General features: G+C 40.4%; 1 protein-coding gene and 1 long non-coding RNA gene across 2 annotated transcripts in view; one reads left to right on the top strand and one right to left on the bottom strand.

Moving 5' to 3' along the window:
• Window positions 1-20,927, top strand: part of LOC136382571 (uncharacterized) — a 420,231-nt gene that overhangs the window by 237,809 nt on the left and 161,495 nt on the right. The window lies entirely within an intron of this gene.
• SCN11A (sodium voltage-gated channel alpha subunit 11) overlaps window positions 1-20,927 on the bottom strand; it is a 138,763-nt gene that overhangs the window by 2,391 nt on the left and 115,445 nt on the right. Inside the window, exons 25-27 of the mRNA XM_066351988.1 lie at window positions 19,274-19,415; window positions 14,198-14,298; window positions 2,035-2,305 (exon numbers count right to left, since the gene is read on the bottom strand). Coding sequence (XP_066208085.1) covers window positions 2,035-2,305; window positions 14,198-14,298; window positions 19,274-19,415 — 514 coding nt within the window. The remainder of the gene's footprint in view (window positions 1-2,034; window positions 2,306-14,197; window positions 14,299-19,273; window positions 19,416-20,927) is intronic.

The raw sequence follows: 20,927 nt of genomic DNA, 5'->3' as shown, positions 1-20,927 counted from the left end.
CGTTGCCTACTCTGTAGGCAAGTGAAACAAAGATTTAAAGCCAACTCACATTTTGGCCCAAATATTACAGAATGGTCGGAACACGCTTGGCCTGTGCAGACACGGCCGTGCTCTGGCGTCCTCTAAGGCCCTTAGGAATGATGGGCGGCCGCCACCACCTGCCCTCACCTGATGACTGAGGAGAACTGACTGATGGCATACTTCACCGACGGCCCAAGTGTGTCAAGGAAGCTTAATGTATGCTTTAATTGGGCGTCCACTCCTGGTGAGATGTGAAATTTATGAAGTACCAATTCAGCAACCACTGAGGGGGTCCCTCCCTTAGGGCCCGCCTCCTCCACGAATAGTTCTTTAAGCAACCACGCCCACAGAAATCGGTCCCATCTCTGAGCTCAGTTCCTCTGTGCACCGCGTCATTTGATGTTCAATTAATTTCTCTTTTTCTGACTCTTTAAGGTGAGTAGGTCTTCATACTGCAACTGGGTTGTTAACTCTTTGAGAGTTAACAGCCGTTTTTATTTCTCTCAGAGCTTAGGAAAGAGCTTGAGAAAGTGCAGAGGCTAAGTGTTGAATGGCGGACCGACTGGCAAAAGCATATAAAATGCCGCCCATACTGGTGAGAAGGATTTGGTTCAATGTGCGTATTTCCTCCACCATTGGAGCAAAATGCTGGCCAGTGCTACGCAGTGGGAGTGCAATTACCTAACATTCATTCAAAGGACAGAAGGCAGAGGTATTTCTACAGACGGGGCGATGCCGGGCACTGCCTGGCAGGAGCTCAGGGAACGGGGGATGAGAGGCTGCTCTCTGTGCACTGGAGCGAGAGCTCTACAGGCTCCCAGGGCGCTGGCCCAGGTCAACCTACCGCCGTTTTCTAACACGGTGGCTTCCGTCAGTTCCACCAAGGGTTTGTGATTGAAATCGAATTGACCTTTAATAAAGATTAAAGGTCCATTTAACTGTAAGCACATGGAAGGACCTGTTGGGAAACTTTATCTACATAAATTCATGGCTTAGCAACTGTGAACTGTACCGTCTCCTTGCCCTCTGAAAAACTTCATTGCTGCTGCAGAGCTAGGAAGCAAAATATTCAATATTTTGATTCAACATATCTGTTTAATGCCTCCTTTCTGAAATAGCACAAAAGCTTCCACCTGTGAAATCAGTTTTTATTGTCTTCACTGCTTTTTGAAATATGAGAAGGGCCCCTGGGCAGGTTTACACAATTATAGAAAGTCAAATGATTGATTTAGTGAAGCGCAGACTTCAGGAAACCCAGAGTAAACTCTATGGTTTAGCCATGCGTTAGAAAGACTTGACGGTTTTCCCTCCACTCTTCTTTCACAAACCTATAGTTACCCAGGCCTGTGGTTGGGGAAAGCATACTGATTGTAGAGTGAGCTTGTTGGTGAACGGGGTCCAAGCAGTTGAGACAAGCATAGCTCACACTGTGGTTTATGTTAACAAAGGCACAGAGCAATGAGGAAGTACTGCGTGGCCCTATGACACACTGGTGGTGGCCTGATGGGTCACAGAGGCCTGGTAGCAGGGTGAGGGAAGGCCTGACAAGACCACAGGGGCATACTAATTGTGATCTGACACCCATGTAAATATTGAACTAAAAAAAACAAACATGGAAATTAAGTGCCGATTCCTTAAAGCTATAAAGTGTTCATTAGGGGTTACGGTTGCACAGGAAAGGGAGAACTCTGACTCAGTTACCTGCTAAACCAGGTATGTCCACAGAGCCTTTTAAGTCACCTTCATTTCGTCTATCTCCACTGAGAGAGTGACCCGTGTTATTTTTGTTCAGCTCTCTATTTCAATCGTGTACAGTCAAGGAAATGGAAACGACTCTATCTCCCAGCAGTTTGCCAGTCGAGAATGGCGTAGCACACCTATGTTTTCAGAACTCCCATTAAACCTAATTTGTTGCTTTGTGGCTAGTTTGGATATATTTCCAAAATAACCTGATTTACAAGTTTACTTCTGACTCTCAGATGAAAACCCCCTCTGGCTGCTGATTTAACTTACTAACAATAGAAAGGACCACAATCACACAGTCAAATAAATTCCAGCCATTGGTGAAGTAGTACTGCCTCAAAGCAAAGATTTTGATGAGACACTCAATGGTAAAGATGGCCACAAAGGCCAGGTTGAGATGATCAAGGGTGGATTTCGCTTCGGCGCTCTGACCGTCTGACTCCGCCATCATGCAAACCATGTTGAGGAGAATGAAGACGATGACGATCACGTCAAAGACCTGGCTTGTGACCAAGTCGAACACGAGACCCTGGCATTTGTTCTGAAAGAAAAAAAAAGAAAAAGAAAAAGAATCATAGGTCACTAAGAGTTGTTAGGATAAAATCACATAAATAAAAAAGGCACGTACAGCAGAATTTCTTCTCTTACAATTAAAGCAGTTTCTAGAAATAACACATAGACCTTTTCTAAAGGGCAAAAATTCATGCATACATATTTTCATTTAGATTTAATTAAAAAACCAGTTTTTTAAGCCATAGGCTTATAGCTTTAATTTTATTTTAAGACAAAACAGTATAAATAAAATAGTCTTAGTAACAATATAACTTTGATGTGATGGGTGAGGTTTTGCTGAAATAAAACAGCTCTTGTTGGATTTAGTAATAAGAAGATAAACTTCAGTTTCTATGCTTCATTTGTTTCTGTATTTTGACTTTCATAATATTAATGCACAGCATACCTGCTCACATAATTATGTTGGACAAAATAGAATTATCATCTCCAAGGCTCCATTTGTCAGTTCAGACTAATCAAACCTTATACTAACCATAACTGTATATTCAAGCAATTCTTAAATACCAATTTCCTAATTCTTGCTCACTTGAAGATAAGGCTAGAGGCCCTGGCCGGTTGGCTCAGCGGTAGAGCATCGGCCTGGTGTGTGGAAGTCCCAGGTTTGATTCCTGAGCCACAAAGCACACAGGAGAAGCGCCCATCTGCTTCTCCACCCTTCTCTTTCTTCTTTCTTTCTATCTCTCTCTTTCCGTCCCATAGCCAAGGCTCCATTGGAGCAAAGTTGGCCCAGATGCTGAGGATGGCTGTACGGCCTCCATCTCAGGTGCTAGAATGACTCTGGTTGCAGTGGAGCAATGCCCCAGATGGGTCAAGCATCACTCCCTGGTGGGCTTGTCAGGTGGATACCAGACAAGGCTAGAAAAATGGGTTCTTATCCAAGAGTTACTAAAAAAGGAAACAGAAAAGCTGATTATTTCATATTATTACTGATAGTCAACTTGCATATTGTTTTGTACACAGGTGGCCATACTGCTCACAAAGTGAGTATGTGCTAACTGCACTGTACAAACTCAAGTCTGCATGCCTAATCTGCCGCGTGCAGTGAAATGACTGAATTATTCCACTGTATTCTCTACTCTAACTGCTGTGAAGTACTACTTAGTGGGAAACTGTTCTTCAACACAAACTCAGATACTGATATTTTATGACATTCTTGGTATACATTGGTTGTTTTACAATATATTGGTATATATTATATTATATTATATCATATCATATTATATTAATCACTTAATCAAAGTACACCAGCACAATTCTATTTAGAGAGCTCATGAATGTCTAAGAATTCATCTTTAGAACCCCAGACATCTGTTATGGTAATCGAGGCTACAGACGATGATGGTGTTGGTGGTACCAGTGGAGAAAGGTATAAGCACTTCGGTTTACAAGGTGGTGGAGTTAGAGAGTGAAGGATAGTTGAAGCTATCCATCTGCAGCCAGAGAGCAGAGGAGAAGGAAGTGGGATGGAGATGCTTGAGCATGTTGAGTTTGAGGGCCATGGGCAGGTAGAGGTCTGGGTTTACAGCTCAGGTAGAGAGCTGGAAGACAGATGGGAAGTGCATTGGTATCAATATTGATATGAATTAAAACCAAGAGAGTGAGTGATATCACTCAGCAGAGCAAGGTCGATGCGAAGAGAGAGGGCAGGGAAAGCACCGGAGGGAAACGACAGGCAGGTTGGTGTCTTTCAAACGTTGTGCCAGGAACCCTAAAGCTTTTATCAGGAGTCTGGAGAAGAAACTTGAAAGTCAAGTGCATTTACTGTGTGGAAATGTATTTGGGAGGTCAGAAAGGACCTGGAGAAAAACCACTTTGAAGGGTGCTCCCCAGGGAAGCAGAAAGTGGGGTGAGAACAAACATGAGCGAGGGAAGGTATTGGCTTTACAGGGGAGCCCAACTATTTGGACAAACGGAGGAAATGAAGAGTCTAAGTTACCTAAAGTGGTAGATAGTCAAAATCATTCTGTGTACGATTTGTAATCCCCATAATAAAGCCGCCCTGTGGGAATACACCAGGAAGAACCAGAAATGGGTCCAGACCCCTTACTCCACTTCTGGAAATGAAATCCACTGCTGTAGCAGGTGCAAACAGCTGTATTCACCCCTGCCCCCCATGCGATTGCTATTTATTTGTTCCAAAGGGCAGAAGATAATATTTAGATTTTAGAAATTAAAAAAAAAATCTGTGTCGAGGTAAAGTTGTGAGTAAAGGGCTAACAGCTGGTGTGAAACCCTAGATCCAACTCAGGGACATCTGGGGAGAGGCTATTGAATTGATCTCAATGCACTCGGGTCTCTGGAATACAGACATTGAGATCAATGTGCAGCACTGACTGGCGAGGCCGTACTTGGTTGCTGGAATCACTCGTTGTGAAGCCTTGACTGGGGACCTAGAGCCACACAGGGAGGGCTGTGGAGTGGACCTCCACCCAGATAAGCCACATGACAAACCGACTATAAAAGATAGTTACAGACCGGAGGGGGCAGCGTCCCTCCTGGAGGGCGTCCACGCCTACGTCATGTGCATCTGCAGCCTAGCAAGTCCCGTGCAGTGGAGAGGCCTAGAAGCTGCATCCGTGCCACTGCAACTGCTGTCGGGCTGTGGGGTGCATTGCTAGATCCGTATCTTCTGGGAAGTAAGCTGGTCAATATGGGGAAACATATTGAGTCTCGTGAGTCTTAGCCAACTCCATATCGGGGAACCACTGATGTTGAGTCAGTGGCTGCCCAGCACACTCACGTAAATAAAAATTCTCTGTCTTCTGTGTTGGCTCAAGTTCAGAGAAGAATTTCAAGTGAAATCAGTACTAGAAAGTGACACTGGTACTTAAATGCTAGATGTGACTTAGGTAAACTGAAGTTCCTCCTGTTACCAGATTAAACCTCCCCAAATATCATTTTATCATTAACTTCCATTAGTCAAAAACTCTTCCTTGTATAAATTCTATACACTTGGCCCTGACACTCACAGACACGGTTAGTGCAACACAAACACTTAGCCCTGTGGGAGGGACTCCATGTGTGCCCTAACGCTCTTTTATTCAACAAATAAGTACAGAGAACACACTTCATGCTCTGTTCTGAGTGCTGGGAATAGCAGCAAACAGAACGTGCTGGTAATAACTTGGGGTCTTAAATTGGAATGAGAAATATCAAAATCCGCCCACTGCTCCAGCTATCGAGCCCTCCTCCTCACTGCTTCCCCAGCCTGCGCAGTCCCTGTGGGCCCTCCCACCCGGAAGTCTGCACACTCCCAGTCTGAGCTACCGGTGCCGCTTGCTTCACTGCTGTCTGAGCTAATGCTCTCCAATCCCAGCCCTCAGGAGACTGTCAGCACAGAGCAGCCCCCCTGTACCTGGTAGAGCAGGGTTCCTCGAGAGCAGGGTCAGCCCACAGGCCCCAATCTTGTGTTTGAAGAGCCCAGGGGCTCAGAATGGGTTTTACATTTTTAAATGTTTGAGGAAAAACTCAAAAGAAGAATCAAGCTTTGACATATGAGAAGTATATGAAATCCAAACTGTAGTTTAAATCAAGCTGCGCCGGAACACAGCCGTGCCCGTCTGCTCTGCAGCGTCGGTGGCTGCTCTGGGGTGACAATGGCAGAGTTGAGGATCAGCAGCCTCGACCCTGTGGCCTGCAAAGCCTAAAGCATTTCCTGCCTGACCTTGAACAAAGCTCGCCTGACATAGAAAGTTCATCATAAACACTCATGAAGTAGAAGCGAGTATGCATAACCTCAACTTCTCAGCAGAAAAAGCTGACAAAAGATACTTAAATGCATTTTCAATTGGTCAAGATGAAGTTAAAGAGTGATGTCAGAGAAATGGCGCCATGAGGAGCGCTACCGATAAATCTCCCCAAAATTTCAACAAGTTCTTCAACCAGAGACAGAAAAATCTATCCTTGGAGCATCTGGAAGTCCCACACACTGAAAACGAAGGTATGATCTAGCGAAAAATTGACTAAATATATAATCAACCCAAAGGAAATAAGACAGAGAAAGGAACACTCCGCCTTCCTCACTAACCTGAGCAAGGGCTGCTTTCACTTGTAACTGAGAGAGAGTGGGGGCTAAGGGGGGTAAAGGGTGTGGAGAGAGCCAGGCTGCACACAGACGTCCAAGCCAAGGAAAGAGTGTGCCTGTGGCAACTCAGCCAACGCGAGCTAATGCCCGCGCTGGACCCTGGCAAAGATGGGTGAACAGTGGCTGCCATTAGCCCCGATATCCTGGTTGGTGAGCGTGGATAGTGTGCGAGAGGTTCCTCCTAGCACCCCAGGAGTGGGCACCCGTGTTCCCGGATAGAGGGTCAGAGTCAGAGGCCTTTGCGTGGGCTGTGACCAGAATCTCGGTGTGGTCCCTGCACCCTGAACAGCGGCACGCGGGGAGCGCGCGAAAGCAAACTTCCCTACACCCGAACTTCTCTGGGCGGGCAGGGCGCCTCACCCAGCCATTCAAGCTAACATCCCCGGGAAGAAAAAAAAAACAAAAGTGTTAGGAGGTGGGGCATGCAAGCAGCTTGCAGTCTGACTCAGGAGCAGATCTGCAGATCCAATCGCTGAAATTAGCTTAACCCACAGTCTGCTCACCTTCCAACTGACCTATGCGGCTCTAACTGACAAGATCTCTCTCAGTTCAGCAATCTAAGACAAGAGGCGTGATATTTTTTAGTGCCTCTTGCTATGCACGTAGGGGTGGGGGCAACTTCTGATTGGCAGAGCTCTCATACTCAGGGCTATATGTTAAAAAGAGGGTCTTGGCAGCTTTTAAGACCTCCTGTTCTGCAAGCAGCGACTAGGGCATCTTCTTCCCAGTCAAAACAGGTTACAAAGTGCAAAAAGCCTAGGGAGAGTGGTCCCACAGAGTGCTGAGGCATAGTGGACACACCTGGAGGCGCATAGAAAGGCACCTTGAGAGCAATGGGCTCCCAGCCCCGCCTGATTACGCTGGTGGCTCTGACTGACGGAGCCTTAACCAGAGCCCTGCGCTGAGTGGGATTAGAGTGGGGATTTGCCAGCTCTTTGAGCCTCTTACTCTCCAGGCAGAGGCAGCAGCAACCCCATAGCTGGATCATCAGGCTGCTAATTCAGGAAGGAGAGACTAGGAGAGAGGCTCTGGGAAAACGGACTCTCTCATTGTCCTCTCTCATTGTCAGAGACTGCAAATGCTAATTAGCCTCGACTGCCAATGAGACTGAAGCCTAATATATGACATCGCCACAGAGACTTATCAACTGCAAATCTCTACCTAAGCATGCCACAGGGGCAGAGCCTGGAGTACAGAGTCACCAACCAGGAAGAGGGAGAGGAAAGAAAAAGGAAAAAGATAGCTCTCAAAATCAAGAAAAATCACAGATTTTATAACTTTTTCCTTTTTTTTTTTTGTTTCTTTCATCTTCTTGTCTTGATTATTTTCTTTTACTTCCACCTTGGTCCTTTTATTCTCTGCCCGTCTTATTCTTTCTTCTTCTTGAACCACACTTCCCATAAGTGTTATATTTCCCATTTTCTTTCTTTTCTTCATCCTTTCTCTCTATGAGGGTTGCACTCCAAACCCTTAACTCTCTCTCTCTCTCTTTTTGTTCTTTTTTCTTCTTTTCCTTTTTTCCTCTTTCTTTTTTTCTCCCTCTATATTAGTTTCTTCTTTTCTCCTTTTCCTCTCATTCAATCCTCAATCATGAACAAATAATTTTTTGGGGACTCAAATTTTTTCTTTGTGGCACTTTGGATGCTTTTTACTTCGCTTTTTAACTCATTAGCATTCCTCCCAACCCTGGCTCTCCATTCTATCTAGTTTTTGCTCCACTTAATACAATAGTAATTTTTTATTTTTTTTTTCCTTTTTCCTGTTTCCCTCTTATCCCTCTCATTATATCTCTTAGTTACCATCACTTAAAAGCAAATCATTTTATTCTTGACCCAAATTTTTTCCTTTTTTGCATTTTGTGGGTCCCTACCTCCTTTTTTCCCCCTTTATCACTTCTCCCCAACTCAAGCCCTCCGTTATAGGTAGTTTTTGTTACATTTAGCACAATATAATTCACAATTCATCACGATTTTTTCTCAAGGAGGAGGGGAGAGGAGAGGAAGAAAAAAAAGGGAAATAATAAAAATTTTCTCATCATTATAAACTTTTTATTCTTTATTAATTCTCATTAGTGTTATCAACAAAACCACCCTCAGATGCCACTAAGGAAAAAAAAAATGAATCTCATGGATACTAAAGACAGAGATGTAGCACAGATAGATGAGGAAAAATCTATGGAGAAAATATTTAATATATTGGAAACCTTGGAGCTAAATGACAGAGAATATAAAATAGAAATTCTAAAAATACTCAGAGATATACAAGAAAACACAGAAAAGCAATTTAGGGAGCTCAGAAAACAACTCAATGAACACAAAGAATATATTACCAAGGAAATTGAAACTATAAAAACAAATCAAACAGAGATGAAAAACTCAATGCATGAACTGAAAAATGAGGTAACAAGCTTAGCTAATAGAACAGGCCAGATAGAAGGTAGTATTAGTGACATAGAAGACAAGCAACTTGAGGCACAACAGAGAGAAGAAGAAAGAGACTCAAAAATTTAAAAAAAATGAGAAAGCCCTACAATTGATGGAATTGTCTGACTCCATCAAAAAGAATAACATAAGAATAATAGGTATATCAGAGGGAGAAGAGAGATAAAATGGAATAGAGAACATATTCAAACAAATAATAGACAAGAACTTCTCAAGCCTGTGGAAAGAACTAAAGCCTCAAATTCAAAAACCAAACAGAACATCGAGTTTTCTTAACCCCAACAAACCTATTCCAAGGAACATCATAATGAAATTGGCACAAACCAATGACAAAGAAAAAATTCTAAAGGCAGCCAGGGAAAAGAAGAATACAACATATAAAGGAAGGCCTATTAGATTATCATTGAATTTCTCAGCAGAAACTCTACAAGCTAGAACAGAGTGGACCCCAATATTTAAAGTCCTGAAAGAGAGGAACTTTCAGCCAAGAATACTATACCCATCAAAGCTATCCTTCAAATATGAAGAAGAAATAAAAACATTCACAGATACAGAAAAGATGAGGGAATTTATCATCAGAAAACCCCATTCCAGGAAATACTAAAGGGAGTTTTCCAACCAGATACAAAGAACAAAACAAAACAAAACCACAAGTAAAAGTTCCACCAAGAACACAATAAAACCAAATTTAAACTGTGGCAACAAAACAAAAAAAGGGGAAGAGGACGGAGATTAACAGTAGCAAAGGATGATGGAGTGCAGAAGTACTCATAAGATAGTGTACTACAATGAATATAGTAGGTACCCTTTTCATTACTTAATGGTAACCACCCTTGAAAAACCAACACAGAAGCACATGACTTAAAAAAGGTAGCAACAGAGGAAAGAAGTATGGAATACAACCAAACAAAAACAAATGATAGAAAAACAAAAGAGAAGAATCAAACAAGATACAAAACTAACAGAAAACAATTTATAAAATGGCAATAGGGAACACACAAGTGTCAATAATTACACTAAATGTAAATGGATTAAACTCACCAATAAAAAGACACAGAGTAGCAGGATGGATTAAAAAAGAAAATCCAACTATATGCTGCCTACAAGAAACACATCTAAGCAACAAGGATAAAAACAAATTCAAAGTGAAAGGCTGGAAAACAATACTCTAAGCAAATAACATCCAAAAAAAAAAGCAGATGTAGTAATACTCATATCTGATAATACTGAATACAAGACAGCAAAAGTACTCAGAGACAAAAATGGTCATTTCATAATGATTAAGGGGACACTGAATCAAGAAGACATAATAATTCTTAATATATATGCACCAAACCAAGGAGCACCAAAATATATAAGACAGCTATTTATTGACCTAAAAACAAAAACTGACAAAAATACAATCATACTTGGAGACCTCAGTACACTGCTGATGGCTCTAGATCGTTCATCCAAACAGAAAATCAATAAAGATATATTGGCCTTAAATGAAACACTAGAGCACCTGGATATGATAGACATCTACAGGACACTTCATCCCAAAGTGACAGAGTATACATTTTTCTCTAGTGTACATGGAACATTCTCAAGAATTGACCATATGTTGGGCCATAAAAATAACATCAGCAAATTCAGAAAAATCGAAATTGTACCAAGCATATTTTCTGATCATAAAGCCTTGAAACCAGAATTCAACTGCAGAAAAGAGGAAAAAACCCCACAAAAATGTAGAAACTAAACAACATACTTTTAAAAAATGAATGGGTCAAAGAAGAAATAAGCACAGAGATCAAAAGATATATACAGACAAATGAAAATGACAATACGACATATCAGAATCTTTGGGATGCAGCAAAAGCAGTAATAAGAGGGAAGTTCATAACAGTTCAGGCCTATATGAACAAACGAGAGAGAGCCCAAGTAAAACACTTAACTTCACACCTTAAGGAACTAGAAAAAGAAGAACAAAGACAACCCAAAACCAGCCGAAGAAAGGAAATAATAAAAATCAGAGCAGAAATAAATGAAATAGAGAACAGAAATACTATAGAAAAAATTAATAAAACAAGGAGCTGGTTCTTTGAAAAGATCAACAAAAGTGACAAACCCTTGGCAAGACTCACCAAGGAAAAAAGAGAAAGAACTCATATAAACAAAATCCAAAATGAAAGGGGAGAAATCACCACAGACACCATAGATATACAAAGAATTATTGTAGAATACTATGAAAAACTATATGCCACTAAATTCAACTATCTAGAAGAAATGGATAAATTCCTAGAACAATACAACCTTCCTAGGCTGAGTCAAGAAGAAGCAAAAAGCCTAAACAGACCAATTAGCAGGGAAGAAATAGAAAAAACTATTAAAAACCTCCCCAAAAAATAAAAGTCCAGGCCCAGATGGTTATACTAGTGAATTCTGTCAAACATTCAAAGAAGACTTGGTTCCTATTCTACTCAAAGTCTTCCAAAAAATTGAAGAAGAAGCAATACTTCCAAACACATTTTATGGGCCAACATAACCCTCATACTGAAACCTGGCAAGGATGGCACAAAAAAAGAAAACTACAGACCAATATTCTAATGAATACAGATGCTGAAATACTAAACAAAATACTAGCAAATCGAATACAACAACATATTAAAAAAATAATACATGATCAAGTGGGATTCATCCCAGAATCTCAAGGATGGTTCAACATACGTAAATCGGCTAACGTAATACACCATATCAACAAAACAAAGACCAAAAACCACATGATCTTATCAATAGATGCAGAAAGGCATTCGATAAAATACAACACAACTTTATGTTTAAGACACTCAACAAAATGGGTACAGAAGGAAAATATCTCAACATGATAAAGGCCATATATGATAAACCATCAGCTAACATCATATTAAATGGCATAAAACTGAAGGCTTTATCCCTTAAATCAGGAACAAGATAGGGTTGTCCACTCTCTCCACTCTTATTTAACGTGGTGCTAGAAGTTCAAGCCAGAGCAATCAGACAAGATAAAGAAATAAAAGGCATCCATATCGGAAAAAAGAAGTAAAGGTATCACTTTTTGCAGATGATATGACCCTATACATCAAAAACCCCAAAGACTCCACAAAAAGATTACTAGAAACAGTAACCCAATACAGTAAGGTTGCAGGATACAAAATTAATATACAAAAGTCCATAGCCTTTCTATATGTCAACAATGAAACATTAGAAAACGAACTCAAAAAAATAATCCCCTTCATGATTGCAACAAAAAAAATAAAATACCTAGGAATAAACATAACAAAGAATGTAAAGGACCTATATAACGAAAACTACAAAGCATTGTTAAGGGAAATTGAAAAAGATACAATGAGATGGAAAAATATTCCTTGTTCTTGGATAGGAAGAATAAATATAATCAAAATGGCCATATTACCCAAAGCAACATACAAATTTAATGCAATTCCCATCAAAATTCCAATGACATTTTTTAAATAAATGGAACAAAAAATCATCAGATATATATGGAACTATAAAAACCCCCAAATAGTCAAAGCAATTCTAAGGAAAAAGAATGAAGCTGGGGGCATTACAATACCTGACTTCAAACTATATTATAGAGCCACGACAATCAAAACAGCATGGTATTGGCAGAAAAATAGACACTCAGACCAATGGAACAGAATAGAAAGTCCAGAAATAAAACCACATATATATATGGTCAAATAATTTTCGATAAAGGGGCCAACAACACACAATGGAGAAAAGAAAGCCTCTTCAACAAATGGTGCTGAGAAAACTGGAAAGCCACATGCAAAAGAATGAAACTTGACTACAGTTTGTCCCCTTGTACTAAAATTAATTCAAAATGGATCAAAGACCTAAATATAAGACCTGAAACAATAAAGTACATAGAAGAAGACATAGGACCTAAACTCATGGACCTTGGTTTTAAAGAGCATTTTATGAATTTGACTGCAAAGGCAAGCGAAGTGAAGGCAAAGATAAATGAATGGGACCACATCAGACTAAGAAGTTTTTGCTCAGCAAGAGAAACTGACAATAAAATAAACAGACAGCCAACTAAATGGGAAATGATATTTTCAAACAACAGCTCAGATAAGGGCCTAATATCCAAAATATACAAAGAACTCATAAAACTCAATAACAAACAAACAAACAATCCAATAAAAAAAATAGGAAGAGGACATGAACAGACACTTCTCCCAGGAAGAAATACAAATGGCCAACAGATAGATGAAAAGATGCTCATTTTCATTAGTTATTAGAGAAATGCAAATCAAAACTACAATGAGATACCATCTCACACCTGTTAGATTAGCTATTATCAACAAGACAGGTAATAGCAAATGTTGGAGAGGCTGTGGAGAAAAAGGAGCCCTCATTCACTGTTGGTGGGACTGTAAAGTAGTACAACCATTATGGAAGAAAGTATGGTGGTTCCTCAAAAAACTGAAAATAAAACTACCTTATGATCCAGCAATCCCTCTACTGGGTATATACCCCAAAAACTCAGAAACATTGATACGTAAAGACACAGGCAGCCCCATGTTCATTGCAGCATTGTTCACAGCGGCCAAGACATGGAAACAACCAAAAAGCCCTTCAATATATGACTGGATAAAGATGTGGCACATATACACTATGGAATACTACTCAGCCATAAGAAATGATGACATCAGATCATTTACAACAAAATTGTTGGATCTTGATAACATTATACAGAGTGAAATTAGTAAATCAGAAAAAACCAAGAACTGCATGATTCCATATATAGGTGGGACATAAAAACGAGACTAAGAGACATGGACAAAAGTGTGGTGGTTACAGGCGGGGGAGAGAAGGGAAGGGGGAGGGGAGAGAGGGAGGAGGGGGAGGGACACAAAGAAAACCAGATAGAAGGTGATGGAGGACAATCTGACTTTGGGTGATGGGTATGCAACATAATTGAATGACAAGATAACCTGGACATGTTTTCTTTGAACATATGTACCCTGATTTATGGATGTCACCCCATTAAAATTAATAAAAATTAAAAAAAAAGATGAAGTTAAACTGGCTGGTAAATTCACATCCCTGCAGTGAGTTGCACCTGTTGCGTGCTCACTAAAAAACAAATTAAAGTCAGTGCCCAGACTATTCCTGTTGAATATGTGTGTCTAGTTTTCCTGAGCCATATATGAGTGTATCTGAGTCTTTATTGAGTTTTTGTGTAAGCTTTGCAAGGTTTAAAAATTAAAGAAGAACAGCCGAGTAACATCTAAATTGCTCATAACCTCTTAACGGTTCTATGAATTTAGAATCAATCAGTTGCTCTTACCAGAGGCCTAGGAATGGGCTTTTGAGGTTTTTTGGATCCTAATTTTTTCATTGCACTGTAGTATTTCTTCTGTTCTTCTGTCATAAAAATGTCTTGGCCACCTAGGTATATAAAGAAGATGAAAGCTAGTTATTAACAGATTTTTGGAAACAAGTTCTGAATTGTCAGAAACAGTTTCGAAGTTATATCACAGTTCTATCATTAATTCCTAAAGTTCCAAAGAGAAGCAGAAGAGGCTGGACTGCAGGGAAGGGCTGAAAGGGAAAGGATTTACATTAAAAAATAAGGGGAAATGTTACTTTTATCAGTTATATTTCACTTTTTAGAATATCAACAAAGATCACAAATTTTTTGCAAACTAAAGAATATTTACAAAATGGAATATACTTCAGATTGCATAAATCACAGCACAATGCAACAAAAATATAAATGAGTGACAAAATTTAAACAAAAAAAAAAATCCCACAAAGTGGCAATTAAAATTCTTCAGAATAAATGAATGCATGTCACTACTAATAACATTTCAAAGAATCTGTCCAAAGCCATTCTCAGAAATAAAAATTAGACAGCTTTAAATGTTTTCACTACTGAGCAAGACAGAATAAAATAAATGAATTAGGATTTTCATTTCTGAAAATTTGAGGGGAAGCAAAAATCTAGAACTCCTGGATCAAAGCTGGGCTAGGACAAAAGTCAGGAAAATCTCCAGGATCTGAAAATCAAGAGAGGTCAACAAGGACAGAGCCTAGTTCCAAAGCCACAGTTGACCTAACAGCATTCGATAATTTCTGTAAAAACTAGAATCTTGGGTTTAATAGCCACAAGGGGCATGGACGAATAGGAAGTGGGCTTATGCCATGGTTCCTGCATGAGTCTGGGACTCTCCAAGTGCTGTCAATGAAAAGGTGACGACACAGGATTTGTAGGCAATGAGAGACAACTAGGAAACTGTTTCTGCCTGCACTATGGGTAGAATCCCAGTCTTCCTTGGTAATTTGTGAATCTGGGCCCGTCTTTATGAGGGTATGGGATCTGAACTGACCCTACCAGTATGGGCCAAAAATATACAGCCCTGGGTCAGTCCTTTCGGAGACTGGGAAAACGGGCACTGACTGGGAAAACTGAATATCCACATGCAAAAGAATAAAGGTGGATCATTATCTAATACTATAAATAAAAATTAACTCAAAGGGGATTAAATACATAAGTATAAAATCTATACTTAAACAACAAAACTCTACAAAAGAAACAAGGCAGAAGTTCCATGACATTGGATTTGGCAATGATTTCTTGGGAGTGACAACGAAGACAGAAGAAAGAACAGACAACTTGCACTTCATAACACTTTAGGGCATCACTGAAGGGTACTAAGGTTGTTTCCACATCTTGGTCACCATAAACAATGCTGCAATAAACACAGGGGTACATACATCTTTATAAACAAATATTTTCAAATTTGGGGGGTAGATACCCAGAAGAGGGATTGCTAGGTCGGTCATATAGTTCCTCTGTTCTTAATTTTTTGAGGGACCTCCATAGTTTTCCACAGTGGCTGCACCAGTTTACATTTCTTTGATGGATGATTGGATGAAGATGTTATACATCTATATGATGGAATACTACTTGGCCACACAAAACGATGAAATACTACCACCTGGGATAACCTGCATGGATCTTGAGAATACCATGCTAAGCAAAATAAGTCAGGCTGAAAAAGTCAAGAACCATACGATTTCAGTCATATGTGGATATAAAACAGAAAGCAACAAATGAATAAACAAGACAAATAAACAAACAAAATGAACTTGAGAACATGATGCTAAATGAAATAAGCCAGTCACAAAAAAGACAAATGCTGGATGATTCCACTTATAAAAGATACTTATAGTCATTGAAATCACAGAGACAGAAGGTAGAATTGTGGCTGCCAGATCCCAGGGAGAAGAAGAACAGGAGTTACTATTTGACGGGCACAGAGTTTCAGTTTTCAAGATGAGAAGAGTGACGACGAGGGTAGTGGTGATGGCTGTATGCCATATGAATGTATTTAATACAATACAACTGTACACTAGAAATGGTTAAGGTGGTAAATCTGTGTAAGGTGTATTGTACCACAGTAAACAGAGCCCTGGAAGTTAACCGGGCTGTTTCAGGATGCCCGGTAGATACAGGTGTCTTCAGTAATCATATGCGTCATGGTAGCGTTAATATTATTTCTTTGAGGCTGTTTGTTCTATGTGTGTGCTGTGGGATAAAGAAAATGAATAATTGTGGAAATGTTTAATGTTATTATCTCCTGTTCCCATGAGAACCAGGTTTCTCAGTGTAGAAGAGATTCAGATGTATCGTTCAAATCAGGGGTCCCCAAACTACGGCCCGCGGGCCACATGCGGCCCCCTGAGGCCATTTATCTGGCCCCCGCTGCACTTCTGGAAGGGGCACCTCTTTCATTGGTGGTCAGTGAGAGGAGCATAGTTCCCACTGAAATACTGGTCAGTTTGTTGATTTAAATTTACTTGTTCTTTATTTTAAATATTGTATTTATTCCCGTTTTGTTTTTTTACTTTAAAATAAGATATATGCAGTGTGCATAGGGATTTGTTCATAGTTTTTTTTATAGTCTGGCCCTCCAACGGTCTGAGGGACAGTGAACTGGCCCCCTGTGTAAAAAGTTTGGGGACCCCTGGTTTAAATGAAAACCTCAGAGTCCTGAATTTGAATGACCAGTAATCAGATTCTCAAATATATCTTTCCCAGTAGTCCTAAATTTGATGTAGCTCTGCCTCCCTGAAAAGACCTTGAAGCAATGACAACAAGCATTCCAGCGGTCCTGGAACACCGCCTCCCTAACCAAACCGGCATCCTCAGAGGAATGGCTGACTCCGGGTCCGGGGCAGGAGCCGTCTGACCTTGGCCCGGAGCATCTCATTATTCGGAGAGCAAGGAAGCTGTCCAGCGGGAGGACCTTATTTAAATCTGATTTGAAAATAAATAAATTTTAATATCAATTAATTAACCGATAAAAGAATGCAAAAATATTTTAAGAAAATGAAGACTTGGAGGAAATTCGAACAGGGACTGGGTATTTGCCAAATCTAAAGAAGTCATATTAACTTTCTCAGGTGTGATAATACAATTGTGGTTATGCTTAAAAAGAGATATGTTATCAGATATCTGTGGATGAAATGCTATCATGTCTATGATTTGTTCTATTAAAAAAATCTGCTAGCAGGACTGGGTGAGGCCAAAGATAGCATAAGGATGTTCTTAAATCAATAAGTGTGGTGATGGGTATTTTGTGTTCATTTCAGTATTCTCTTGTACATGTTTGAAATTTTCCATAATAAAAAGTAAAACAAAACAAAATTGCTACGTACTGATCAAATCAGAGATTTCAAATGTAAGCTGAAATCTGAAACCACAGGCCTGACATCCAAATTGCAGGTATTGATTGCAATCAGGCTGCACATCACAGAGGTGACCCACAGAGCGTGCTCCCGCTCCCGCCCCCGAGGAACAGGGATGTAGTTGCTAAGGACAGCGACTGGCTCTCTCTGCGGTCACAAGGAGGGCTCATCAGTATCAAGATACATTATGGATGGGTTAAAAGAGTTTGACAGAAAAATGTTAAAAAGAGTCACAAAAAACTAGGAAAATCAAAAGTGAATATTTAGTTACCTGGTTTCAGAATTTAGAAATTCAAGAAAAGAAGTCAAGAAAATTCAAGAAAAAGGTCAAGATTAAAAGTTTGACTCCATGAATATGCTAAATGTCTGTAAGTCAAAAACATCACTTGTGATAAATACAAGAAGCAAGTCACAAACTGGACTTACCATATACAAACCTAAGAAAAATATGGCAATCTCAATTTTAAAAAGAGACAAAGGCTAAACACGTAATTCTTAAAAGAGAAATACTTAGGGCCACCATCCTGTGCAACTGTTTACTACTGCACAAATGGCCAAGTAAATGAATATAAAACAATGAGATAACATTGTTACTCATCAAGCCAGAAAAGACTAAAAATAAATTACAAAAATGAGAATGAGAAAAGGACAAAGAGGCATTTTCATATCTTGCAAAGGAGGGTAGCACTATCTCTGAAAGGTTATTTGACAAAGTATATCTTTAATGGCTTAAATTCTAAGAACTTATCCTGAAGAAATATAATCAAAGACCCAGAGAAAGAAGTTCATATTCGTGATAGTTTTAGAGGAGCAAGAAATTTAGAAATGACCTAAATGTCCAAACAAGAGGGGGGAATTATTAGGATAAATTATGATCAATCCATAATATGGGATGCAATTCAGCCTGAAAATTCTTACAACAAAGATGATTTCATTGTATGAACTCATAGCTAATGGGAAGGTGGGGAAGCTACAAAATTAAAAATCTTGTGCAATCTCAACTGTGTAAAAAAAAATAAACAGTTAGTTAGAAAGTAACTGCAAGATTACTGTACCAACATGATGAGGCTTAATCCAAAATGGTTATCATTTGGTAGTCACCTTATGGGTGATTTAAATTTCCTTTTTATCTTCCTTTATTTTCCACATTTACTATGAAGGATAAAATCGGGGGGGAAAACCATCTGTTGATTACAATGCATGGAAGAAGAAATGTCCCTAAAAAGACCTTCCTCTTCCCCAACTATTTTCTTTACAAGTTATTTCAATAAATCTGCTGAGGCTTCAGAACCGGGAGCCAGGACACAAGCTTGGTGAAGGGTTTATTCTTTTTATCCTGGATAACAAGTTACACTTGAAAGGTTACTAAAATATGACTATAGTGTCATAAATACTAATCTTGGTAGCTGCTTTTCTATTAGGGTTCAACAATGCCCTTTGTGTTAAAGGGTAGAGTTGAGAGAAAAAACAACAACAATGGTTTAATAAAACCCATCTGTTTTAGTCCCTTTTTCAGCCACCTGTTCAAGACCCTTCTCCAGGTTCGCTGTCCTCTTTGTCCCATGCTGATGATAAAGGCTATCTGCACAAAAATCTAGACAGTAACTATGTTTCACTCCAGTGCCCTGGAGAAGAGAGGTGAAACATCAAATCAGGACAACCCCAATACTTATCTTTTTCTGCTGTTGATTGAAGTTATCAATGATAACACCAATGAAGAGATTCAGAGTGAAGAAGGAGCCGAAGATGATAAAAACTACAAAGTAAAGGTACATCAACTCGTTCGTCTGAAACCCTGGCTGCATATCTTTCTAGGAATTTTTTAAAGGAGAGAAGAAAACAATTACTGGAGAGAACTATGAGCAATAGTAACTGCCTTATCTAAAAGCCCAAGTTACTCAGCAGCAGCATTAACCCCTCAGACTCCTCCAGAAAGCCACGGCACCAGCAGGGGGCCCCTCCGTTTCCCATGCCCGGGGGTACCATGCAGTGAGAGGGAGCCAGAACGGAGGTGAGACCACCAGAGGAGGGTGGCAGTCAGCTTAGGCAGAGGTGACAGATGACCCACTCTTGCTGAACAATTATATCCTCCATACAGAGCCCATACTGCATTTACTCTCTGCTTGTGTCCCATCACTCTTGAATCCCTGGTGCCTAGCATACATTGTGACATGTCATAACCTGAAAGAATGGATGGATGAATGGATGCATGAATGAATGAACGAATGAATGAATGATCAAGCTCCAGAATGGACACAAATAGACTATAGCCAAACTTCCTAAGTTCAAGGTGTGAACAAAGGCAGCAGAAGCTAGGGTAGCATAATTGGACAGAGAGAAGTCTCTTGAACCTTTTTCAGTTCTTATGTGGTTTGGACATGGGGTTGATAGCCTGTGGGCTTGCCATGGTGGGCTTCATAGCAAGGAATGGAGTAGGCTGCTGGCCCAGGAGACCATGTGGAGGATATGGCAGCGAGTCAGCGTTTGAGACCAGGAGGAGTGAGTGGGGAGAGACCTCCATGGTTTAATCAGTTGTAACTTCAATATTGAGACCAGCAGGTTGCTGCATGACTACACAGACAAGGGCCATCATATTAGAAGCCAGCGCACACCAGCTAGAATGTCCCAGGACCAGCATCAGGACAGGTGCTTCTCCACACACTTCTGCCCACATATGCAAGCAACACACCTTTTCTGTTATACAGCTGTATATAATTTCCTCCCCACCTCCCAGCTCCACCTCAAGGCAGATGGGTGCTCCAGGTAAACCAGAGTGAAGGTCATACACTCAGATTAAAAAAAAAAAAGGCATTGGCTCAGTGGTAGAGCATCAGCCTGGCGTGCAGGAGTCCCAGGTTCGATTCCCGGCCAGGGCACACAAGGAGAAGTGCCCATCTGCTTCTCCACCCCTCCCCCTCTCCTTCCTCTCTGACTCTCTCTTCCCCTCCTGCAGCCAAGGCTCCATTAGAGCAAAGTTGGCCCAGGCACTGAGGATGGCTCTGTGGCCTCTGCCTCAGGTGCTAGAATGGCTCTGGTTGCAACAGAGCGATGCCCCAGATGGGCAGAGCATCACCCCCTGGTGTGTGTGCCAGGTGGATCCCGGTCGGGCGCATGCGGGAGTCTGTCTGACTGCCTCCCCATTTCCAACTTCAGAAAAATACAAAAAAAAAAAAAGCATATTAACACTTAAAAATATTTCCTTGGTTACAAATAGCCTCTACTACTCCTATAACGTTACTCATAGCACCTCTACTGCTACTTCCAGCTCGCATGTGTCAAATGCCTACTATGTGCCAGACATCAACTACTCTGAAGACTCTTAA

This window comes from Saccopteryx leptura, chromosome 10 (genome assembly GCF_036850995.1).
Source record: "Saccopteryx leptura isolate mSacLep1 chromosome 10, mSacLep1_pri_phased_curated, whole genome shotgun sequence".
NCBI lineage: Eukaryota > Metazoa > Chordata > Mammalia > Chiroptera > Emballonuridae > Saccopteryx > Saccopteryx leptura.
The sequence above is the reverse complement of the archived record's forward strand: the minus strand, read 5'-3'. Positions and strand labels throughout refer to the sequence as shown.